This window comes from Stenella coeruleoalba, assembly GCF_951394435.1.
Source record: "Stenella coeruleoalba genome assembly, chromosome: 6".
Taxonomy (NCBI): Eukaryota; Metazoa; Chordata; class Mammalia; order Artiodactyla; family Delphinidae; genus Stenella; species Stenella coeruleoalba.
This window is the reverse complement of record NC_137151.1, coordinates 111645473-111665195: the sequence shown is the minus strand read 5'-3', so window position 1 is coordinate 111665195 and position 19723 is coordinate 111645473. Positions and strand designations below refer to the sequence as shown.

The 19723-nt window shown below is 41.2% G+C and overlaps 1 protein-coding gene across 2 annotated transcripts in view; it reads left to right on the top strand.

Annotated features, from left to right (window-relative positions):
* Nucleotides 1-19723, top strand: part of EPHA4 (EPH receptor A4) — a 141742-nt gene that overhangs the window by 91492 nt on the left and 30527 nt on the right. For both annotated transcript variants that reach the window (XM_079923489.1, XM_079923488.1), the window contains exons 6-8: nt 14669-14793; nt 15807-15966; nt 17151-17262. In XM_079923489.1, coding sequence (XP_079779615.1) covers nt 14669-14793; nt 15807-15966; nt 17151-17262 — 397 coding nt within the window. The remainder of the gene's footprint in view (nt 1-14668; nt 14794-15806; nt 15967-17150; nt 17263-19723) is intronic.

The window sequence follows — 19723 nt, the reverse complement described above, 5'->3', positions numbered from 1 at the left end:
TTCCTTCCTATTTTAGAACACACACGAAATAACATTCATAAAACTGCTCATAGTATAATGGAGCCCTGCTCCAACATCTTTCTTAGAGACCGCGCTGTGGGACTATTTCTGGGTGAAATGTTGTTCTAATGAGGTCCTTCCGATACTTACAGATTGATTCCTGGTTGAAGCTAGCAATACTGAATTTTACCCTTCAGCAAGTTGTGTTAGAAAGGCCCCAGTGAGATGCTGTGAACCTCCTAGTTTTAAAAATAATCAGGTCCTAAAATAGTTATAACTTTCCTAATGCTTTCTTTGTTATTCTTTATGACTACAAAAGTCATCTTGGATTCTCAAGCACAGACCCAGTTGGAGACACCTATTGGCCTTAATAACATTTTAAAACTTCACATCTCGGTTGTTCTCAGCCTCAGTCTTATAATGCCTGTAGGAGTTTAAACTCTGGCACGTACGGTTTAGTTTCTAGCTGATACTCCCAAATTAAAAAAAAATTAATTCTTTGGTTGGCAATTCCCAAGCTTAAAATTCCTTCCCATAAATGATGCTCTTTTTTTTTTTTAACCTCTATCATAGCTTTCAAAAGAATTGCCAAAAAGATAGTTTCAGATAGGAGGGCTGCAAGAATACCATTTCATTGCTACATTTTTTGAGAGCGTAGCATGTGGTGACCGTTTATATATGAAGCATTTTTAAAACATGCTGGTTGTAATTTAACCCCAAGGTCTCTGTATTTCTACCCTCCCCTTACCAGTCACTTCTTTGCACTTGTCTATACAGCCAGCAAGAAACTGAACGAGAAAGGTTTGGCTACAAATAAAACGAAGGCTTCCTTAGGTAGTATTAAACCCCAGTTCCTCAGCATGCTATGGTTGGTGGATATTGTCCCCTGAGTATGATTCTCTGTGTTCAGAACTTTCCCAGACTTCCATATAGTGAAACCAAACTGAGAATAAAATGGAGAGCCTCAGTACTTCACCTGATTGGTCTACTTCCTGTTTCTCTCTCTGTCTCTCTTTCTACTTGTGACCTTCTACTTCACCATCCATGGCCATCACTTCTCAGTATTTAGCCATTGTTCTTTCAGCCAAGCAGCATTTGGACGTGGAAAAGTTCCGAGTAGCATACAACACATAGATTTGCAACCAGAATTGTATTGGCGTGTTTCCTCTGCCTACCTCATCCTGTCAGGGATCATCTGTAGCCTATAATTTCATGCTCCACTTTATTCTCTGTCAGATATTTTTCATCTCTGTTTTTTTTCTCTTTTCTGCCTATGTGTTTCAAAATGCAATAACAGAAAGAAAGATGAGTTACTAAAAAGTAATTTCAAAGATAAAAATAACAATGGCTGGTGAAAAATGCTTACCATTTATGGAGCTTATATTCTCAATTTAGGGTCGCCATGACTTTATTTTTGAGCAGCTCATGAGGTCTTTTAAAATAACCATTTGGAAGAATAGGTATCCTGTTCCAACTGTATATGTGATGGGGAATTGGATGGCTCAGGAAATGACTCATGGGACTCTGGACCTTTCTGTCTTTAAGTCATCTTCTTGTATCTGAACTGCATCATAAGTGGTCCAAGGCCTGACCATCTGGCAGCCACTGAATGGCTATGGTAATGGAATTGGTCTCAGTCCAGGTCTTAGTCGACAGGTGTTCACATCATAAGTGACACTAATTGACTTCCTATCTTTCAACTTGGAAGACAGTGGACTGTCACTGAGACAGTGATGGGGAAGGAGTTATTCATGACATATTCAGGCTCCATTGAAAGCCAAGAAATTCAGTACCTTGAGCTGGCACCAACCTGGCACCTTGCAAATATTGTACTTGTCTCTTACGGGTTCCATTAACCTCAGAAATAAAAAATAAGAATCTAATTGCAATAGATTTGCCATAACTCAGAATGGCGAATGCTGTCTTTCTGAGGTTACATGAGCCTCATGTGTTGAGGCTTTTTCTCTTTATTTTGTATTAGAGTAATTAGGTGCCTCCTATGAAAATTTTATATAAGGATGAAAAAAAGAAATTGGATTCTTGGCCTGTATGATGGTATCAGTCAGGCTATCTGCTTTTATTTTGTGATTTTTTTCTTTGTTTGTTTTGGGGTTGATTACCAGGTCACTTCTTCACAGCAGATGATGTGGATGCTACCCTTTGATGGAGAATTTAATAAGGCTATCTTAAATGCCCTTGTGAAATGGAAACCAATGTGAAGAAGTAACTTTGAGGCTTTCATTAGCATAAATTTCAAAGCATAGAATTCAAGGGGCTTCATCCAACATATACCCTTTTCTGTGGTTCCAGGTATCTGAATCATAATTTATTCACTGTCACTGGGGCCATGACCTGAGGGTGACTTTGAGGAGATTATTAGTATTATTTGTATTAGCGTTATTAATATTTTGTTCCTTGAATTTTCCTAGGTTTATCTGAGGGCTCTTTTTGTAAACTACGCAGACAATTTGGATATCCCTGTAGCAAGTGGCAAAGCCATACTCCTGAATTAGTTATCACACTTAAAAGTCAAGATGACAGCAGCCTCAGTGGATCTATTTATTGAAGCAGACAGCCTCTTTTAGCAGAATGATCAATGCCTTACCTCTTTCTGAAAGGCTTTTCAGGCACAGGAAATCGTCAAGCATCTGATAGAGAGTAATGAACAAGGCTTTTTATTGGTCAGTTTCTGGAGTAGGCTTTTAAGCATTTCTGCCTGTAAATGTAGAAACCTGAGTGTGAAAGTAAAAGGCAAGAGCAAAGATTTACTGGGTGCATCTATCATCTTGGCTTTTAGAGTCTTTGTGATTAATACATCTTTAATTGGGGACTGATCTAGATGCCTTGGATGTCAGAAAGCTAAATGTTACAGCGTTGTCTCATTGGTTCCTAACACAGCAGGACGATTAGCAGCTGTCTGAGTAACAAAAGAACCTGAAGCCCACAGCACAGCTTTTATTTTCCAGATTTGGAATGCCTTTAGCTCTCCAGTGGAGCTGACAGCTAAGGGAACAGAAGCCTTCGTTCACAGCAGCTAATCCTTTTCCGCTCTCTGTGCTGTACTTCTGCTCAATAGGAGAAAACTTTTCCTTGACACCATCCTTCATATTGCAGATTAATTTCAGAGGGCATTGTCGGTCATGGAGGGGACTATATTGCCTAGGGCTCTTCATTCTAAGCAAGACACATAAAACAATTTCAGCTGAGAGTTTATACAAGATACTTTCCAACACACTGAGGCGCAATGAGAAGATTCATCTTCCTAGAGGCGTTCAGAGGAAACATATTTATTTAATTTTTTTCTGTTGTTGCTAGATTTACCCTGTTCTCTTATCTTAAAAAGGCTGTCTTGCTCAGACAAATTCTTACAAATCGCCTTCCAGTGGAAAGACTTGTTTTCCTGTTTGCCTCAAACTGGCATTCTTACTTAACAGGAAATACACACTGAATCCTGCCATGTTTCTGTTGGCAAGTGTTGGACTACCCTTGTCAGAACCTGCCAACAGATTTCTTAGTAAGCAAATAGAAAGTAAAACAAGCAGCTCTCAGACGAAACAGAAGACACAATTGTATTGCATCAGAGACACTCGGGTTCCCCCTAAGTCATTCCCAGTTAATTCTGGGGGGTGTGGCCTTGGTTTCACTTTGAGACATCACTCTCTTGTAATTCTACACTAATGGAGTGGCTATCCATGTAGGAATGCTAATTCAAGAGAGTTATTTTGAAAAGAAGAACAGGCATTTAAAGAATGCATTTTCCTTACTGTGGAAAGCAGCAATTGCTCTTTGGCTCAGGTATTAAATATAGCGATTAAATAGTTATAAAAAAACCATAATTTGCAAAAATGGGCATCTTTCATGGCACTTTCAGAATTTTTACCCCAGAGGGTTAACTAAAAATTGCGAATGGGTCTTTCTATTATTAATTTTAATATTCCATCTTTTATACTCTTAGCTAACACTTTTATTTGTTCTTTAACCTTTTTATTGAAAAATATATACACATACAGAAAAATAGACAAGACAAATGTATCGTCCATGAATTATTGCAAAACAAACATCTCTGTGACCAGCAACCAGGTCGAAGAATAGAAGAACATTGCCAACCTTCCAGAAGCCTGCCTGCCTTTTGCCCCCCACTTCTTCCTTAACTCCAAATACTATTATTTTATTTTGTAATTAAATTTTCAGTTTCAGGTGATTCTCTTATTAGCTCTGTAGGTAGTTCTGAGATGATTCATCACCAAAGCTTTACACTTTGTCTGTTAACGGGGATCATGTCTAATCTATCTCTGGATTTCTGGCAACCAACAATGTACATAGATGGCCCTGAACCTAACATACAGCAGACCTAACATTTGCTCTGTTACTGACGCAGCTGATGCTGTGGAAGAAGAGGCCATTTAGCCTTCAAATCTCTAATTTCTTATCAGTGAAAGAAGGGGAGAGACTAGAGGCTTTTACAGATCAGTGGTTGAAAATGTGGGCTCTAGGACCTGACCTTTGAATTCATCACTTACAAGCTATAACTTGGGGCGAGTTGTTCAAACTTTCTTTACCTTGTTTTTCTAATCTGTAAAACGGAAATAATAATAGTACGTTGCCTCAGAGGATATTTGTGAGGATTATATGAATCAATCCACGCAAGAGGTTGAAAACAATGCTTGGCTCTTACTAGTTACTCCATAAACGCTAGTTGAGTGTGTGTGTTTACAGACCTGTGATATGGAGAGAGGATCACATACATACTTTTGAGTCAGGCAGACTTGGGTTTAAAAATCTCATTTTATAGCTTTGGTCAAATCATTTCATTTCCTTGTGCTGCAGGAGTTTCCAAATAGAAAATCAAAGGTGCTGATGATAACTGTGGACTTGAGAGTTGCGAGGGTTAAATGATGTTAAGTGTGTGGAAGTGCCTTGCAGAGGAGGCCAAAAGCATATTTTTGCTCATTTGCCCATTCTTCCCTGTTTAGCTCTGATTCACGTGACCCAAGTCTTTACCTGCATGAGCTGTCAGCTATTCAATGAAGACTAAACTCTTTCCTAAAAAGAAAACTAAACCAAGCCATTTTGAGAACACTGCTGTCTTTTCCCATTTCCCATTAAAGCAAGCTCAGCTGAATCCTTCTGCCCAACATTTCGTGATTCTGCAGAATTCAGTCACTGTTAGAAGATCTGGGGCTGTGCTTGTGTCTCGTGTCCCTGCAAAGCTGCACAGTCTGTTCCTGGCATTGTTGACCCCCAGGGCAGCACTCGGCCAGTGTCTCACAAACAAGTGGCTCTCCGCTCGCTGTGGGTGCCCAGGAGCTGGAGTTTCCAAGAGGGAGACCATTCAGGCAGCTTTCAAGTGCAGCTCAATCTTCTGCAGGCCACGGTACTCCTACACTTTATTTTAGTTAGTTATTGTATGAAGATGTTATTGCAGCTCTTCCTCGACTTATAACGGGGTTACTCCCCAATAAACTCACTGTAAGTTGAAAATACATTGAATACACCTAACCTATCAAACATCATAGCTTAGCCTCGCCCACCTCAGATGTGCTCAGAACACTTAGGTCGGGCAGAGATCATCTAACACAAAGCCTATTTTATAATAAAGTGTTGAATTTATTGAATACTGAAAGTGAAAATCAGAACGATTTTCTGAGGACGTCTGCTAGCCCGGGAAAAGATCAAAATTCGAAATTCGAAGTACAGTTTCGACTGAATTCGCATTGTTTTCACGCTATCATAAAGTCGAAAAATAGCAAGTCGAACAACAGTCATCGTAAGTCTCGGACCATCTGTAGATGAAGATGCCCCTTTTTTCCCTGAATGGCTCCACTTTACCTGAATGGGCCGCTGTCACCCCAAATGTCAGTTAGCAGGTTAACACGATAGAAAATTGTTTCCTGCTCAAGTCACATCCAGTTGGTGGCGAAGAGGGGGAGGGTCTATGGGGAGCTTCCAAGATGGACCCTGAGCACCAGCATGGAGCTGGCAGACTGTGGGTTAGAGAGGATGGAGAGCCCAAGGGAGCTATTTATGTGATAGCTCTAGAAGGGGAGTCACTACTTCAACCCACAGCCAGAACTCAGGGATGTGAACCATCCTACATGTGAAGAGATCTAGGAAATGTGGACCTTGTCTAAGCAGCTCCACCCCAGAAACACTTATGGGAGGGGAACTCCCATTTTTGGGCAGTTAGCCACAGAGGCCTATCCCAAGACCTTCAACTTCTGTATGCAAACACTTAATGTAAAGGCTAAGAATTGCATCGCATTCCTTTATTTAAAATGTGGGTGATAGCTCTCTGTAAAGAATTTGCCTGAGATAATCTGCCATCCATTTCTCTGCAGAAATAAGAGTCTGAGTGAAACGCTTTGTAAAGTCTTGCTGTTGGATCACTTAGTTAAAGTACCATTAATGTCCCCAGAACAGATTCTGTCCCTCACTGGAAGCACAGGTCTGTTGTATCTTTTGGTAAATGTTACTGTACCCTGCTTTATGTTATAGTATTTGTTTAAAATAGATGCTGTATGTACTGACCTTGGAAATCATTTTATGGGAAAAAAAGTGCATCCCTCATACATTTTAAGTATAAGCTTAATATTAATATTTCCATATTTCAATATAAATGAACTTGATTTAATTCAGTCTCCTGAAGACTTTAGTTGAGAATCTGGCTCCACGTCTCTTGTTGAATAGGAAAAAAGTTCCATATCAATTTTAGAATAATCAAGTTTTTCCATACCTTTTGTCTGTTTGTTTTAGAAACAATTTCACTTCTTGACTATGAGAAAATGTGCTTAGGTACTTATTAATGGTACAGTAGCTAAAAGCTATGGGGTGCAGAGCTGAGTTCTTACATCAGTGATGTATTCAGGGAGGGTGGATAGGGATTGAGTCTTTTAATGATTTTTATCTAAGGATTAGCAGAGGGCTAATCCAGCTGATTGATCGAATGTAGCGCAAACAAGATCGTGCGTCTAGGAAAGCACTCTGTGCACTGTTGAGTGCTATGAACTACTGCAATATCATCGTAAAAAATAAAAGTCGCTCAGTGGTGTTTGGTGCCTTACGTAATACAAAGCTCAGAGGAAGAATCCTGTCCTCCCTTTGGTGGGATGTGGAAGACAGCAATTCATATTAGCACCCGAGTTCTTAGCATCTCTGCGATGGCAAAACCCTTAATCACAAGGATATCATTAGTGCTCCGAAGCATTTAATTTTGATGCTTGACAGCATTTTAAAATGCACCAACCTTTGATAAAGAGCAAATCAGAGCTGTGGCGTTGAAATGAGAAAGAAAGAGGGAACAAAAACCACCTTAAGCTCCAAATAATTCAATCTAAATATGCTATTTGCATTAAGCAGAGCTATGTATAAACTGTAGGTTTATTTTTCCTATCAGGGAAAGACCCCTTAAGTAAACATCGCCTCTTTAAATTCAGATCTTGGGGAGGGAAACAAAACTCTGCTGAGGTTAAAGACGTCTTCCCTCCAAACGATGGGCTTGAGAACCACAGGCGTCCTTGGCTTTAGGTTTCTTAAGGTCCATAAAGGGCCATTTTCACTCTTCCCTGTCCACAGGCTGGAGACCTTTTGTTGCATCTGTTTCTTTCCTGCCTTATTCCTTTCTCCCCGCTAATTTGAGCCAGTAATGAAATGCAGTGGGTAGGTCCCCCAAACTCTTTATAATTCAACGCTTGTGATGCAGGACCCAAGAAGACAGTTTTACAGCCCACAAGTGAAGGACTATAGTGACTGCTTCCTCCCTTTCTTTTCTCCATGTCTCTTTTTCTCTTCATCCTATTGGGGTGTCACAAGGACCAAACTGCTGCAGTAAAATGACTTGTAGGTGTTTGATGGCAAGTCATTGAGGAAGTGAATAAAAGAAAATTGCAGCATTCACATCGGTGGGGAGCGGTTAGAACTGCTGAGCTTTGAACCAAAGAAGGTGAAATTTACCATTTTCTGAAAAGGAGCCACGTCTGTTTGACATCAAAGCATCTCCTGTAATTGTTCATTGTGAGACTCACGACTGTTGGAAAGTCATGATGGAGCCCCGAATCTAGGCTATTTCTGTTTATCCAAAACACACATAGAGATAAAACCCACCTGGGCCTTCGGGATGCGCCGTGGTCTGCTCTCAAACCAAAAGTAATCACAGGTACGTGGCCAATGCGGCTTCTACGGAGAAAGCATTCTCAGTTTCTTGAGGGTATGTATTATTTTGAATACAGAATTATTTGATGGGGAGAGAATTTCTCTTTGCTTCCTAGTGGAAAGCTCAGATCATTCAGCCTCAAGCTTCGGTAAAAGTTTCCTTTTATCCTCTTGAGTTTTTGCTCCATCTTTAAAAAGTGATATTTTCCTACCATTTTACTTGTTTCCAGTGGGTGCGTGGAAAGACAGTCTGTTTCACACACTTAATCTTGCTGTCCCTACCCTGACTGCAGAGGGCACTGTACTTGGTTACCCTGACACTTCAACAATGATGTTCTTTCCGTGGGATTTCAAGGATGTATGTGGTACTAAGGGCTGCCCCTGGTGGTGACTGTGCTTATGCTAGTGAGTCTTTAGAGATAACTCTGCTATTGTCAAACTAGGGGGCTGCTTGGGGCTCTTTCTGGATTTAGGATTCTAACTTGAAGGGAATCTCAACACCACTCACCTTTGTGTTAGGGAGTCCGGAAAACTATTTGCATATGCCCTCCAGATACAGAGGAGAAATACCGAACATATTGTCAACGCCCTCATCCAGGGAAAGAGCAGTTTCTCAAAATGCTACATGTAACAGGTGCAGTGAAAACTAGTTTTAATGTTAACTTACTTTTTTTTTTTTTTTTTTTTTGCGGTACGCGGGCCTCTCACTGTTGTGGCCTCTCCCGTTGCGGAGCACAGGCTCCGGACGCGCAGGCTCAGCGGCCATGGCTCACGGGCCCAGCCGCTCCGCGGCATGTGGGATCTTCCTGGACCGGGGCTCGAACCCGTGTCCCCTGCATCAGCAGGCGGACTCTCGACCACTGCGCCACCAGGGAAGCCCTTAACTTACTTTTGAATGACATTTTACAGCCTGTGTGTTCGACAGAAGTTCAGAAGCGCCAAAAAAGCCTTAGGAAACAGAGACTCCATTTAAAATTAGATTTGTCATTTGCTTCACTCCTGACTGCCAATATCTTAGTTAACCTAAATAGCAACACCAAACCCACGAAAGGCCATCTGAAACAGGTGCAGATATAAAGTTGTTTTAGGGATGACTTACTTCCGATACTTTATATTTAGAAAACATCTTGCTGGCTACAAAGAGTTTTTTTAGATCTGTTTAAACATTTAGTTCACCTTTATTCATTCGACAAATTTATTGAGCACCCAGTGTGTGCCAGACAAGATCTTGAATAGCGGGCATATAGAGGTAAGTCTTGTGCTTATAGGTTGTGCATTCTAATAGCCTACATGCTTGTATCTGAAAGGAGGGTGTTTTACAGATGGGAGAATGGAGGCAAGGAAACTTGTCCAAGATGGCAGCCAGTAAATTTCAAACCTGGATTTTTATCCAAAATCCTTTTTAAATTCATTGAGTTTTTCCCATCAAATTAGTAAAATGAAGACTACTCCGCGTGGCTAAGGATGCTTTTTCATCTTTACCTCATTTCATGTGTCCTAGATGAGCCCTCTGCCCCCACAGAACCAAGGGGCTAGTGATTTCCTGAACTTTCCAGTCACATGTGCAGCAGTGCAGCTCTGATCAGCCATCCTCTCCCCTTTCTGCTTCTTGTTTGCCCCAACAAATCAATCTGGACCACACTTCCCCAACCTCCTCCTTCCCCAAATCCTCCATGATTCTTTGTGTAATCCACAATGCACTCCTCCACATTCTGGCTTCTTATCCCAGTTACTGTCTGTTTAGTCAAGTACTGTTTAAGTTTTAAAACATAAATGCCTATTTAGCGCTACTTTAAGTTCTCCTCAAGCAAAGGCTTAAAGGACATTTGTAGAATGATTGAATGATGATTGATGTGTCAGCATGATTTGTAAGTGAAAAGAAGAGGAAATGGAGGCCACGTTTTAGATTCAAAACTACTGAAATCCCCTTGAGAGTAATAGGAAAAGGTGGTCTCAGACATCTGCATCTCAGGACAGTGAAAATTCTGCTCTAAAAATTTGAAAATTAAGGGCTGATTTGAATTAAATCACAAATCTTTCTGTAGAAAGTACCCTTTAGGAGTTCTTGCCTTTGTGATTTTTGCATCATCCGTCATGATTCTCTAACCACACTGCTGTCAGCTAGCACGACCAGCTCTTCTGGTTGTGTGTTATGTCAAAATTCTAGCCATTAAAGGAAGGCTGCTTATGTCCAGGGGCATAAAATTTCCTTAAAGCAAACATCTCTTTTATGAAGGAAGTCTGTGGGTAGGGAGGAATGCCTTTCAGTCTAAGATGTGCTCTTTTCCTATAATAAGCGTACCTACATCAACCCTCAGCTTCCTCCCAGCTTCTCTCACTCTTCTGCAAGTGTATTACGTGTCTGAAGACACGGTATAATGAGGAAGTCTCTTATTCTCCCCATTGCCATGATAAAACTAGGATAAGAAGGTTAGCAGGAACTGTTTCTTGAGTTCTAGAAAATGGATTCTCTGGGTTGACACTAAAGAGTGTCTTCTCTGTCAGACTATTAAAAAATTCTCTGTCTTCTTTTTTTTTTTTTCAGTTAAGAGGCTAAAGGGATAAGATGGCACTTAATTGGATACCAAAGATTGATTTAGCTTCGTTTGCCCGTTTCCCTCTTTGCCGTGTTCCATTGGTGCTCATTAAGTTTGTGGTTAGTGGATGCGTCAGTACGGAGGAAGAGCCAGTCTCCATAAGGTTTGGGAACGTAAACTGGGAGGCAAGCAGGACCTTTCTTCTGCTTGGTCTTTTTATGTGGACCAAAATTCCCGGTATGATGAGAAGCCTTCTTTTGAACTAAGGCACTGATTTGTCAAAGCTCCTATTAAACCATGTATCTGGGACGAGTGTTCAGTCTGTTTTTTTATTAGTCTTTTATCTCCTCTTCTAATTCTGTTGGCAAAGGGCAGAGCCCTGAGGTACTGGGACTCAGGATCCAAAACACTTCTAAACCGAGTAGGGTTTGGCCGTGTTTACCAAAGTGTGGGAACATACCAATGGTGGCATCAGAGATGATTTTAGGGGAGACCCAGATGGGACATTATGTAATACTGAGTTGCTCTGTGTGAAAGTTAGTTCCTTTTCCATTCTCTCTCAGTTCTGATTTCTCTAAGGTCAGAATCTCAAATTGGTGTCGGGATTATCCTTAATGCTTCTCTAACACTGGCTAATCTCTTTTTCTTGGCAAACCATAGAGAGGCAAGAGCATTTATGCAATTTTTTTACATTGTATTCATTATACTATTATTACGTATTCTTTAATGTATATATTATTTTTATTTGTATGGTTACCTGCCATTGATTGCACGTGATAACTCTAGAGGGAAGTTTTCTTTTGAGAAATAAAGTATGTCATCTTAAGAAAATTGTTATTTAAATCATAATCCAAGTTGCAGAGGGACGTGGTAGCAATTACTTGGGTGGCATGAGAAGACTGATGCTTGGGAACCACTGGGGGAGGGAAATGATTGAGAAATGCCATTGCCAAATGCCTCCTCTAGCCAGACGAGCCACAGGCTGGCACACAAGGCACGGTGGTGGCTTCTAGATGTAGAGCTGGAGGCTGTATTGGAAGCAGGGTAGGAAAGGCGAGGAAAGAACCCTTATGCGGCTTGTAACATGGAGGGCATCTTCTCTCCAAAGTGGCAGTGTGGCAAAGCCCAGTTTTTCCCACACTGGTGCTTTTCTTGCCAAAGAAGTTAAGAAGCTCTTCTCCAGGGGGAGGAATAACTGCCCTATTGACTATAACGCGCATCCCCGTTTTAGGTCCGATTCTCAATCTCACTTGGTCATGGGTTGCTTTTGTCACTATGGCCTGTTAAAAATGCTCTTCTGAAAAAGAGCTGTTTGGAAAGAATTCAGACTTTACAGCCACACAGCATCATACTTTGTATAAATTACAATGATTTATTCTCCTTTCCTCTTTCATCTCATTTTCCTCCGTTTTTATAACAGCTGAGTAAGCATGCACTCTCGGTTTATTTTTTCACGTTCGTGCCTATGCATTTTCCAAGTAGGGCTGCATTAGGAATATCCGATTAGTTAACACGATGATATTGTTAACTGCCTGTCTGAGATTTTGTGAGCCCTCGGTGGAGCTCATATGCCCTTTGGATGACCACAGAAGCACCGCCGCTCCAACTCCCGAAGTGGGAATCAGGTTCATTTCCCACATGCAATAATTTAGGGATAACCCAACCAGAGAGAAACCGTCTTAGTTCATCAGTGCGCTCACTCCAAGGGCAGCCGGGCAATTCTTTCCCGAGACATCTGTCTGATCAGGATCTGATCCAGAACATTTCTGAGCGTAAGTTCATTTTATAACTTTATGATTTTCCTCCCTCCTGCTTTCTTTCTAACAGCCTCACTTTTCTATTTCATTTCCCAATCCTGAACGTGAGAGTTGGGAGAGCCCCTTTTTATGGAGTGGATGCTAAAGTGCTCTGTTAGGCCGTATATTTATTAACTGGAGTGAAATGGCTTTTCACAGCCAGGCAACCTTCCTAGCCTCCTTGCTACCTCTATATTTAAGAAAGTCACTCCTTGCATTGTGCTGGACAATGGCTCTGTGTCAACCAGTAAGGAAAGAGAGAGAAGGCTTCCCTGGTGGCGCAGTGGTTGAGAATCTGCCTGCCGATGCAGGGGACACGGGTTCGAGCCCTGGTCTGGGAAGATCCCACATGCCGCGGAGCAACTAGGCCCGTGAGCCACAACTGCTGAGCCTGTGCGTCTGGAGCCTGTGCTCCGCAACAAGAGAGGCCACGACAGTGAGAGGCCCGCGCACCGCGATGAAGAGCGGCCCCCGCTTGCCACAACTAGAGAAAGCCCTCGCACAGAAACGAAGACCCAACACAGCCAAAAATAAAAATAAATTAATTAAAAAGAAGGCTGAACATTAAAAAAAGAGAGAGAGAGAGAGAATGTGGGGGGCTGCAGGGGAGCCTTGACACAGCTAATGAGTGCATTTCCGGTTCTCATTATCCACAGGTGTTCCGTGGCTTTCATGTGTCTGCTGCGCGTCTCTCTGTTCACTCAGTTTGCTATTACTAACATGTGGGTTGCCTTTGATGGAGGATGTATTTATTTTCTGTATCGAAATTTTACTTGTGTTTATGCCTGAGATCCAATCTGGAATAGCTTTGGGGGCGGGGGTGGGAGGAGAAGGAGAAATAGGGAAGAGAGAGTGTGCGCGTGCGCGTGTGTGTTACCATCTCAAGGCACCCCTAACAGAGATGCCGGGCTGTCAGATGGTCCCCTCCAAGAGGTGCTCTCTGCTGGATTAGCTTTAGCAGGAAGATTCCCTTGTGTGACATGTAACTTTGGTGTATCTAGTTGCATCTCTTGCCACCAGCATACCTGTCAGATGTGATCAGAGGGTTGGCAGCTAGTCCCATTCCATTTTCAGATAATTTATTTTACTTTTTCTCTTTTTCTTCCTCTGAGTTAGGATTTGGCAGTTGTATGTGCCGGGAAAGTGCAGGAGGATAGCCCAGCACTACTCTGTTGTTCCTCAGTGGCCGCTTTTGGACGTTTGTTTTCATATATATTCACAATTTGAGAATGAATACAAATATACATTCCATTCAGGAAAACCTCTGATCTCTGGTTCTATAGCAGCTTGGTTAGATAAGATCACAGATTTCGTGGACGCTCCCTCTTCTTCCTGGAGACGGCACATTTGTGCCATTGTTGGTCACCGCAGAGCTTGATAGCGGCTGGCTGGAGATGCGACCACCACGGTGGAGAAGCAAGGGTTAGGTGGCCTGGGTTGATAAAAGTTTCTGCTCCCCAACCCTGATAATACAGCTGGTGGAGGACGGCTTTTGTGTGTTTCTCAGTGGAAAGAGGAAGGTTTGCTACTCAGCAGGCAAAAGCAATATTTCATCTCTTGTAAAAGAGTTGCAAAATGCCTTATATGTCCAGAGAGACTATCACGGCTTTATTTGTGTTCTTCATTATTTGCCTGGTTGTGTTCAAACTGGAAACTCTTACTGTAATTAAGCAAATGCTTTTATTTATATTGGAAAGTATGTACGTTGTTTGCCTTCTGGCATTCCCTGCAGTACCCTTGGAAGCGTTGCAGAGTCTCTTGTCTAAAATTAAAGACCAATAACACGACACTCAATTCTTTGGAGGTGGTAGGAGATGCAGTTTCTCTGAGCTTAAGAGGAGATTTTCCAAAGGTTTTCATGGCTTGCAAAAAAATAAACAAGCAGATAGCATTCTCTATACCTACGGCCTTTCTGAGGAGTGGCTGCAGGTGCTGTAGAGGTGATACTGTAAGGCCTGTGGACTTACCAGACTACTTCAGAGATTGTCTTTTTAAGACAAACCATATACAAGAAAATATTGGAAAGAACCGTAAAATGGTATATGCTTTTGTACTAGGGAAGAGGAAAACAGGGATTTGTCAGAAGACAAGACAATCCTTCACAGTTTTCTAAAATAAGATGGTATTATTGACTGATGCCACCAATTTTTCCCCCTAAAGTAAGATATCTTTTCTTTTCCCCACTAGCACCCTCATCCATTGCTTTGGTCCAGGCTAAAGAAGTTACAAGATACAGTGTTGCTCTGGCTTGGCTGGAACCAGACCGGCCCAATGGGGTGATCTTGGAGTATGAAGTCAAGTATTATGAGAAGGTATTACTTGAATAAGCAAGGTTCTTCTCCTTTCTTCCCCCCAACCCCTCTTTCCTTCCCTCCTTCCTTCCTTCTTTTCCTTCTCTCTATAGTTTTGGTCAGTTATAAGTCCTGGAATACTAGGAAATCTCAAAACCCAATGCATTTTGCTTCCCAATCAAATCCAATTATGAATTTTATGTATTAAGTTGCTAATCTTAAAAAAGAGAAAAAACACATTATGTTCTAATATAACTGTATTTTTTCTTTCTAGTCCTGCAAATCAAGATAGCTAAGCTAAGAATGTCTTATCTATAAACCTTCTATCAGGAAGAGTGACTCATAAAAGTTGAAATAATGATCTGTTTAAGTAGATCACTGCTATTCAGAATCAAGGTGTGGATTTTGATGACTTTTAATAGAAAATCAAGGAAAGAAAATTACATTCTTCAGCCTCTTAAAGTTATAGAAAGACATCATGTTTTACAAATAACTTGTCTCTTAAAGGACAGCATTCTGAAGAGAGTTATTTGCATTCAAGGTTGTCTAGAAAATGAACAATTGTCTCTTTCTTTTTAAAGGTAATCACTTATTGGCTTCCTTATTAAAAGCAGAAAGGGGACAGGATTTTTTTTTTTTTTTGAAACCAAATTATAACATTTTTGACATTTTCTAGAATGGAAAATAGAAAAAGAAAAGGGACCTTCTTGCAGTAGTTATTTCTGTGAAATTGCTGGGTGTGGAGTGAGAAAAGCCATCAACCATCATCTAATGTTCTTTTCAAAAAAAAGATCACGGGTAAAGATCTGGATATGGTCAGTGTCAATAGCGATCATACCTGAACTCCACATTTCTTTCAACATCTAAGTAACAATAGTACTTCTAACATTGAACTGAATATAGTGTTTAGAGTTTATCAATCTCCATTTACTTTCAACCTCTGAATGGACTGGCTTGGCTGCCTTAATACTGTATCGGAGTAAGTGGGAGATTTATTTTGCCACCTTCCCTAATTTTATCCTCTCGTAATGTAGGATCAGAATGAACGAAGCTATCGGATCGTTAGGACGGCTGCCAGGAACACGGATATCAAAGGCCTGAACCCTCTGACTTCCTATGTTTTCCACGTCCGAGCCAGGACAGCAGCTGGCTACGGAGATTTCAGCGAGCCCCTGGAGGTCACAACCAACACAGGTAACGAGTTCTGAGATTCTTTGTACAATCCAGGGCAAATCCCATTATGGTGAACGAAGAAGCTATACAGATTTTTGGTTAGGCAAACATTTTGTTGCAAAGGCTATTGCTTGAAACTAGATAACCAGTGTCCGTAACTTAGCACACCTCTTGCTATTTAGAGAAGAACATTTTTCATAACGGTATCTGATCTGTCTTTTCATATGATTGAAAAATGTCTATCTTTCTCCTGTGTTGAGCCTTCCGTAAACCATGAAAACTGGGATGGCCAAACTGACTAATGGACAGTTGCATAACTATCTTACATTAAGCTAAGGAGTTTTCTCCCTGGGAAGATTAGAGAAGGTACCAATTTTTTTTTTTTCTCTCCTATGTATTTCTAGGAATCTGTTCAAATCAAGTCAGATCAGTTTTTTTAAAAGCCCCTCTAGACAACTACATCAATCTTTCAACATTGTGAGTTGGACCAACTGGATGATTGAATCAAAATGTTAATAGAGGGCATACCTATGAATAAGCAATTTACATAAGACATATGTAAATGTCTCCCCTCCATAATTAACAAACCAAAATTGAGCCTACTGGATAAGGAGCTGGTGGGGCAGAATTTCCTACATTAATTCTAGAAAGTAATTTTATTCACAAATTATTAAATAGAATATGAATGAAAAAAGAAAGAAAGTACTCTAGAATAAAATCTGAAGGAGTTTGACATCCTTTGTGATTATCCTGGAAGGCTTCAAGGAGGAAGTGGCTTTTGAGCTGGGCAATAATAGACAGGTTTTTTATAGATGGGGTGTGAGGATGCAGTGGAGAGGTCATTCAAAACTGCTTGTCCTTTTGGCAATTTCCAGGTGTCTTTCTCACTAAGGAATTCATCAGATCCTTAAGTAAGAGTTTGGGCTGAGACTAGAAAGGAAGAGAAGAAAAAGCAATGAGTGGAAATGTTTACCATAGGATTTAATAAGAGTCTTCTGGTTGGAGTTCTTCATACAATTATAAAAAAGAATGTCTTCGTCTCATTAAGGCTGTCTTAGAAGATGCTGTTGTGTGAATACTTAACGTAGAGCAAAATAGGCTGTGAGCATTTCAAATGGCTTCAGAGAGTTGAAACTTGTGACAGTCAGAAGTTCTAGCGCTTAGGACCTTGCCCAAGGTGATCCTTGTGTAACTGTCTTTGCCAGTGCCTTCCCGGATCATTGGAGACGGGGCCAACTCCACCGTCCTGCTGGTCTCCGTCTCCGGCAGCGCGGTGCTCGTGGTTATTCTCATCGCCGCTTTTGTCATCAGCAGGAGGTAAGCACTTAAGCCACTCACTGCCCCTGACCCCCTTCCCAGTTTTTATGAGGGAGCTTTTTGTCTCCTCCACACAAAGCTGAGGCTTTTGATTAGCATCATAAACACGACATTTGCAGCACAAACTCCCTCCTCTTTGCTTTGATCTCCCCACCCCGCTGTAGAGCTTCCGGCTGGACCCTGGTGGCAGCCCTCACCACTGAGAGTCCTGGAAAGACCCGACTGATTGCAGGAAACTAAGCTGAAAAGCAGGCCATCGGGAACTTTCTAGATATTCTAGGCTGTAAGGTGTTACATTTATACCTCTCTTAAGCCTGAACTGACTGCCAAAGGCCAAAAAAAAAAAGCCATATAAAACAGACCTCACATTTGAGCTCTATTTGTCAACTGTGTTACTTCACCTCTTTGAGTCATTGTTTCCTTTTTGTAAAATAGGGATAATAAAATATCTGCCTCTAAGAGTTATTGACAGGAGAGTTTTGATAGGCAAAGTAGATCATCTGTCACACAGAGAGTACTTCAACATGATATTCGTTCATAACAGTAACCAAAGCAAGGAAGTGGGCATTCCATCTTCCCTTAGGAAAAGCCATCGACATTTCCAGAGAGTATCCTTTGAGCACTTCGTGGTCATGGCATTGTTCTTGGAAATGGATCTAAAACAGCAATTACTTATTCTATGAGAGTTTACACTCTAACTTGATACTTGGAAAACAGTCTAGAAAAGAGAGGCATAGAAAGAGCTTGACAGCATATTCTTTTGTGTGTGTGTATGTGTGTGTGTGTTACAATAAAACTTTATTTACAAAAACAGGTGGTGAGCTGGATTTGGCTGAGGGCCATACTTTGCCAACCCCTGAGCTTGAAAGCATATTCTTTTGATCCAGTTTTTCTTATTATCATTGCCTCCATCAATTATTAACACTGCCTGGAGCTTCCAGAAGAATGGGGGGGAGGGGGTTTGAGGGGCAGCTGCTCATCTTCAATGTGTGTCCACATCTAGGTCCTCTTTGTCTCACGTGTGAGATCCCTTTCTCCAACCTTTACGCACCCACCCCCACCACCCATGCCATCAACTGTTTTACAAGATGGGGCTTTTAAGAGAAAAGCAGAACCCGGGCATGTCAAAATGATCCTCTTAAATATAAATCTTTTCATGTCACAGAAGAGGAAACTGATACTCAGAAAGGTACAGTCCTTGTCTGGAGTCACTATGTTGCTTTAGTGGTAGATCTGTTACTGGACCCGCAGTAGCCGTGCTTGGACCTCAGGCCACTGTCTGTTGCACTGTCTTTTCCTGGCTCATCGGTTGATGAGCTTATTGATGTCACAGCGTAGCCTCTGGCTATTTCCACTGACCTGGGCAAGCCACCATGATTTTCTCTCACTTTGTGGTACATTATAATTAAGGTGATGACCATATATCTTAGTTTGCCTGGATGGTTTCAGTTGTCACCCGTATTTATTAATATCATGTCTCTGCTCTCACTCTGCAGAATGTCCTGGTCTATAGAGATCAATCATGATCCCTCTCGCACAGTACAGCACAACTCCTTATTGTGTGTGGGCACCTCCATTTGTCATCGTGTGTGTTCTTTTTGGTGCAAAGTCTGTTTGATTAGAGCAGTGAATTTCGTCTTGAAGGAGTTAAACCCACCACAGACACTCACCCCTGTTGCTGTAATACACACACACAAACATACATCTAGACACGCCCACTGTACCCTATATAATAGTACAGCTCAGGCTTCGGAAACTTCAACGTGGCCTGAACAGACTCTGAATTCCCAGAGTTCTTTCCTTTCCTGGCGTTTGATTTTGGAAGTCAATCAGGATGGACCTCTTTCTTATTCATCGTCATTTGACTTTGTGCCTGTACACATGCCAGGCTCATAAACACATGGAAACTATAGGCATTCATCTATATCCATCTGATAGCCAAGAGGAGGGAGTGGGATGAGGATTGTATAGAAATTACATGGGCTTTTGCTTTCGTTATTACGTATTTCTGCATTTGAAATTTTTACAGTGTATTATAAACAACTTGTGTCATCAGAAAATAAAGTTGTTGAAAAGTCTAAAACTAAGGAAAAAATTATTATACACTGCCACTGCAAGAAATCTTTGACTGAAATCCAGTACCCCAGAATGTTCAGAACCATTTGAGAGAACGCTTGTTCACAGAAAGTGGGTCTCGTCTCGAATCTCAACCAGGATATTGGTTGGAAGAATTCTCTAGTTGTAGTCTGGCTTTCCTTTAGAGTTACTGTTTTTGTTTATTTTTTGTATTTTAAGTTATCCTAAATACAGCAGTCAGACAGGAGTAATTAGAAATAAGTCACCTCGTTTTAAGTTTTTTTTCAGATTTTTTTTTGACAAAAGAAAAAAGAAAAGCAGATGAAAATGTAATACAGGAAGACAAGTTTATTAAAAGCTGTAGCTATAGAAAATAGCATCGCAA